The sequence below is a fragment of the Neopelma chrysocephalum genome, unplaced genomic scaffold (assembly GCF_003984885.1).
Source record: "Neopelma chrysocephalum unplaced genomic scaffold, ASM398488v2 Primary Assembly neopelma1_79, whole genome shotgun sequence".
Taxonomy (NCBI): domain Eukaryota; kingdom Metazoa; phylum Chordata; class Aves; order Passeriformes; family Pipridae; genus Neopelma; species Neopelma chrysocephalum.
The window spans coordinates 5,971,735-5,977,779 of record NW_020897740.1 but is presented as its reverse complement, the minus strand read 5'-3'; the positions used below and the strand labels follow the sequence as shown (position 1 = coordinate 5,977,779).

The following is a 6,045-nucleotide window of genomic DNA, read 5'->3' as shown; positions in this document are numbered from 1 at the left end:
TCACACATGTCAATTTAATTTTCAGTGCCAGTCACAGACAATGAACTAAAGGAGAAAATTTAAGGCAGCCCATGTGACAGGCTGGTGCTTCTCTGAGCCTGTGCTTTGCTCCCTGCTAACCTGATGAGAGTGGTGCTGCAGCCATCCTCTTGTCATCTAAGATCCCTGAAGGACTCATCACTATCTTCCCGTCTCCACTTCACTTGCTTCCATCCCAGAAATCTTTGGCTGGTCCTACAATGCAGCATCTGCTCTACTCTGGCACTGTGCAACAGCTTCCCTTCCTTCCCCCAGCTTTGGAGAAGAGAGAGACAAAGCAGCACAAAATGAGAATGCAATGCCCAGCAAGCACCAGTAATTTGGTTTCCCAGCTACACTGAACAGCAGCACCACCATACACTAGGCTAGACAGGAAGATGGAAAGCTGCAAAACATCATGTATGTCCTTAGAAGCCTGAAAAACAGTAGGAAATATTTACCAACAATTTGGAGCAGTGATATCATATGAAAGGGAAAATAGATTCAAACCCACGTACAACTGTGATAAGAGGGGAAAAATTTATTGGTCCTTTAGATTTCCAATGATTGCTTGTATTATGTTCAGCAAACTCATTCAGACATTACATACAAAGGATATCTTTGCTTTGTTTGCCATGTTAGAAACAGCTTAACATTTGGTGGAAATGTAAGCAAAAAAGGATAATCTTCAAACAATTAGTGCAATACATGATTACTTTTTCCTATTTCAGCAAAAACACTTGCAAAGAACTTGGTCCTCAGCATCCATCTTCCATGAAGATGACTCATGTCACAGAAGGCACTTGAAACTCCTGTAAGTTGGGATGTGGGGAAGAAGGGATCACTTGGCTAACAATATGCTCATTCCTAATAAGTGCAATGCCAGTATAAATTCAAGCAGCCACAAAGCATTAAGGTATAAAAACTTAGGTAGACATGCCAACTACGGGGTGCAAAGCTGAAGTACAAGAGATCCTGGGTGTCCCCGTTACTCATCGTCGCCACCGCAGAGCAGCAGCAGGGCTTTCCTGTAGTCCCCAGATGTGTCTTTCTGTAAACACACAGAGCAGTCACTGTGAGTCACCAACACACACACCAGCCAAGGAGGGCCCCAGCACAGCACACCCACAGGAAATCCGCAGGGATGACTCTCCACTCAGGAATGACACGAGAAAATCCTCTGCCTCTCGTACATTTACACGGACAGACTTTCAGAAACACAAAAACCTCCAAAAGCTTTACTGTGACTGAGCTGCCCAGGGTTTATTCAAATGCATTTATCTGCAGAGAGGAAGTCCAAAGGAGAAGCCTCAAAGCAGCACCAAAAGCAACACATTTGATGAGCAAAGTGCACCTGCCACGGCTTAGAAAGGACCCAGCCCTGCTCCCGGCAATCAGTGGGAAGCTCCGATACAAAATCCACAGGACAGCTGTGTGGGCAGGATTGGCAGTGCCAAAAGCAACTCCACCCAGCCTAATCAAGGGAGCATAATGTCAGGAATGATAACAGAAAATTGTAAAAAGTAGCACTTAAAAATAAAACAAGAAGAAAATCCTAGGGAAAAAAAGCATTTTGGCTTCAACTGTGCAGCAACAGCTGGCTCTGGATTCCTTGCTGGCTCTTTCCTTTCCTGCTCCTTTCCATCACTCAAAGGAGATTATGATTCAGGCTGGTTCCACAGTGAAATGCTTTCCACTTGGAAATGGTGTCAAAGGTTCCACACCGCAACCCAAGATTTTAACTTCAACCTCAGGATAATTCAGACTCCCAGCCCCAGTGTCGTTTCTCTGGAGCCAGCACCCTCTCTGAAGCACTGACTACAAGGCACCCATGCAAGAAAAAGGAAGTGAAGCAGTAGCTAAAAAGGGTGTATGAATAATTGTCATTTCAGAAACCCACAGCATCTGTCCTAGTGAACACTGGAAGGAAACCTTTAGCTTCCCATAGGAAGTGTCCCCTAGTTAAACAATGCAACGTGGTGCTTGCCAAAAGTGCAGACCCACCACATCACTCTGAGTTCAGTGTGTCATCCAGCTCTACTCACATCCACTTCCTCCCAAGAAAATAAACTGTGACAACAATGCCACCTCAATCACCCCTGTATTCCCTGATAACAGAACAGTCATTTTACCTGAATCATTTGATACAAGGATTTTGCAAAGTTCTTCCTGAATTCCCGTCTAATATCCAACAGATCGATTTCACTCCTGGAAACCATGACTCTGATCAGGGTGTCATCATCAGTGCCAGCCCCCTGCAGAGAAGAGATTCAAAAAGATTCAAATATGAGTTTGCTCTGGACAGAGGCTGCAACAGAACAACAAATACAAACAACCAGGGTACAACAAGAAAGCAACAAGTGGCATCTCAAACCAAGCCTGTATTACATTCCAACTCCAAAACAGAGAATACTGGGACAGTATCACAAGACATTCACACAATGTGGAGAACAGAGGACTGACCCTGCAGGGTGCTCTAATCCCTGCACTTCTGTCAAGTGCCATGTGGTCAGACCTCTCATTTCATGTTTCATCTCACAGGCTTCAACTGTGACTGCCCAGATACATGCCAAATAACCCAGTTCCAAGGTTACACAGCAGGAGAACTGATCACCACAATCAGCATCACATATAAATCAGCCTTCCAATGTACTCTGAGACTGCAGAACCGCAGCCAGTTCTGCAGTGGGGCACAGAAATCCTAACAGTGACTAATACAAAACATGGAGCATCGTACAGCAAGACACAGCAGAGCAACTTGTTCCACGGACCATTCAGCTGTTTATTATGAAGGCAAACTTTAAAACCTTTTCCAACCACACAAACATGCTCCACTCTTTTATTCATCTTGATTACTTCAAGCATTTGAAGTTCCTGTGCTGGCAGGCTGGGCAAACTAAATCCTGACCCCTGTGCTCAGACAAGGCAGACTCCACACAAGCTGAAGCGATACAAATGTCCATGTGCTGACCTGCTCATGCACCTCAGGGAAGGACCTGGCAGAGCCCCCACGATCATCTTCAGGGTCACTCAATCCTTGGACTGGGTGCAATATTCTTGGATTACACCTAAAAATGCCCTAAGGCTGCTCAAAAGTTATGCCACGAGTCCAGTGGTTTCTGAGTAGGATTTGACATTAGAATCCCGTAAAAGCCGAGCTCTGCCACACCTAATCATGAAAGCAAACTCTGCTCAGTGTTGAACTTTGTCATGCCAAACTGATAAATTAGAAGTGCAAACTCCTCTGCCAAAGTAATAATTGATGAAGAGCTTTCTTATCTGAAGTGCTTAATTATTTTTATTCATTTTAAAAAAATTAATTGGGGATCTCAACAGCAGAGGTTCGTCAGGCTCCTCATAATAAAAGTGTACAAGAATCTAAACCCTCCAGGAAAATTGCATTCTTTAAAAAATAAATATTAATAAATAAGAAAAAAGCAATCCTCCTCTTACAGCTCAGCATACTGGTATAATATTTTGTATTTTTCACCTGAACCCTATTTTACATTGGTATCTACAAAAGCAGTAAAGCAACTTTTAAAAATTAAGCCATCATTTTGTGTCTTATCACTAATTCTCATGCTGACACTTCATCAACACAACCACCTGGTGACAAACATACCTCAAGGCTTTCCAGCAAGGGGAAGGGAGGAATTCTTCAGGGGAGCTGGTAATTTGCCTGAAAACAATAGACTACCTACCTTACCTTTAATTAATATTATCCACTGGGAGTTAAAAATACAGTTTTCCCTGCTTATCTCTTCCCATCCAAGAGAAGGCAAAGCCAACAGAAACACAGATGTGTTGCTAATGTGATTCCCCTGCATAAACTTTTATAGTTGTTGAAGCCTCTTTCCTTTGCCCTGATGAGTTTTTTTCCCTTCTCAAAACGGGATGGGTAGTAATTAAAACATGTTTCAAAGCTAACTCTGCCTTCAGTCTGTAAATATTCATCTCCAAAACAAAGAGCACTAATTTGCACAGTTTACAATTCAGGTTTTGGTCGTCTTTACTTCCTCAGTACATCCACCACCTGAAGATATTGTAGTCTTTATTCAGCTGAAAGTGCCCGGTGGATCTCACCAGACATTTTCCAATGTGACAGCACCAAGTCAAGAAACAGCTGATGAGACCATAAATGATTTACAGTCTGACAAACCTATGAAGAACTCAAAGTAAACCTTATGAACTGTTTGTATCCTCTCTCAGATCTGCATGCCCTGAACCTTTTGCAGATACTTAGTTGCCAACAGCATCCTGTTGGCACTTACAGTGAAAGAAGCAGCTAAGAACAAGCAAAAGGGAGAGGAATTGTAGCTGGAGGAGATGGAAAACATGCACATACCTTCATGGAGTAATACAGAGTCTCAGCAAAATAGGCAGGCACACTTCGGATGCATTTCACTGAGAAAAAGGCAAATGATTGAATTACTGACTGTTATTCAATACAGGACAACCCTCCATTGCCAAGGCAAGGTGTGTGTTACTGGGTCATTCTCTGCAGTGTGGACAATTAAGTGTCCAGTTGTCACCTGCTCTGTTCCTCTGTTACAGCTCTTTGGGTTTTGGGAGTTAGAATATACCATTTATTTCTAATGGAAAAGATACTTTCCTAGTCAAATTCTACTCCCAGATACAAATTACCACAACACTGCCCTAGATGAGCTGCCAGGAATCCTAAATTTTTGTCTCACGTGCAGTTCACCACCTCCCCTCCAGCCCCCCCTCTGATAAAGGAGGAATAAAGGCCTATTCTCTAGATACCAAAATAGACCCCAGGTGATTAACTTCCAGAAGGAACTGTGTTTTCTTGCCACTGCCTGTAACAACTGCCATTTAAAGAGGCCTGGCAGCAGGCAAAGATGGCCAGTTCTAGATCTATTAAGACTTAATTACCAACTGCCAAAAGCAGCTTCTCCAAGTCACCAGAGGTTTCCCGGTCAATGGTCTCTTCAATTTGGAAGCCAGAAATAGTCATGTACTTGTCAAACACTGCAAAACACAAAGTGTCCTCAGTCAGGTACACAGCCAGCATTCCTCCCTGTCCCTCCCCAGTGCAGGATAACGCCATCTGGGTATCATTATCCATCCACTCATTCTTCCCTCTGCCCCAGTTTCCTCCTGGATGGTTAGCACACAACACATCCCTGCACCTTTATTTCCAATGGCCTAAACATCCCGGTCAAACAGATTCATGAATGGATAAGGAGCAGGGGGAAAAAAAAGTATTGTCTCTTTATTAACAGCTGATAGAACTCTGCACTTATACATGAGCTGGCTTTCAGGCAGAATTTTCCAGACACACAGGAACCACACCACCTACCCCTCCTGAGGTGGGAAACGCTGCGGGTGCCCAAGATGGTGATGAACTTTTCTTCATCTGTTCCCCATTTCAGCTCCCCAGCTCTAAACAAGACCTGTTGGGAATTCAAGAGATCAAAACAGCAGCATTTGTCATGTGGCCACACACCCTGTGAAAAAGCTCCATTTGTCTCACTCTAAGGAGCATTAAACTTACTAACAAGCTATAGCTGGAGGGGAAAAAAACAAAATAAAATTGCCAAGCACTGAACTCATCTTAGAAATAAAAGAAAGAATCTGGAATTGACTGTGAAAGCATTTACATGCATAATGCTGCTTAAGGCCCTCAAACTAACTGCACAAAGCCCTTTCATAACCCTGAAGTTTTCTGGAACTGGGATAATACAGCAGATAAAATCTATTCCCAATACTGCTTTTTCTGCCCTTTTTTTCCTTCCCTTTTTCAAATCAGACTAGGAAAACTTTGTCACACATGGATTCTTCATTGGCAGATCCACGCTAACTTGGCCCAGGAGGAAGTCTTCCAACATGGAGGGGAAGATGGATTTGGAAACAGATTTTTGGGCTGATAATTCTTAGTCATATGAAGCCAGATTTTTATCATTTAATCATTTTAGCACATTCATTGCTCTGCAGGCAAGTAATTCTTGATGCAAAGACCAACCCTATTCAAACCACATTGTGACTCTCCATGCTCTTTTTAAT

At 43.1% G+C, this 6,045-nt stretch overlaps 1 protein-coding gene across 1 annotated transcript in view; it reads right to left on the bottom strand.

The window, feature by feature from the left end:
* Positions 1–539: 539 nt before the first annotated feature.
* ANXA5 (annexin A5) overlaps positions 540–6,045 on the bottom strand; it is a 35,896-nt gene continuing 30,390 nt past the window's right edge. The window contains exons 9-13 of the mRNA XM_027689958.1: positions 5,342–5,516; positions 4,915–5,010; positions 4,364–4,422; positions 2,151–2,273; positions 540–1,069 (exon numbers count right to left, since the gene is read on the bottom strand). Of these exons, the coding sequence (XP_027545759.1) occupies positions 1,007–1,069; positions 2,151–2,273; positions 4,364–4,422; positions 4,915–5,010; positions 5,342–5,516 (516 nt within the window). The 3' untranslated portion in view covers positions 540–1,006. The remainder of the gene's footprint in view (positions 1,070–2,150; positions 2,274–4,363; positions 4,423–4,914; positions 5,011–5,341; positions 5,517–6,045) is intronic.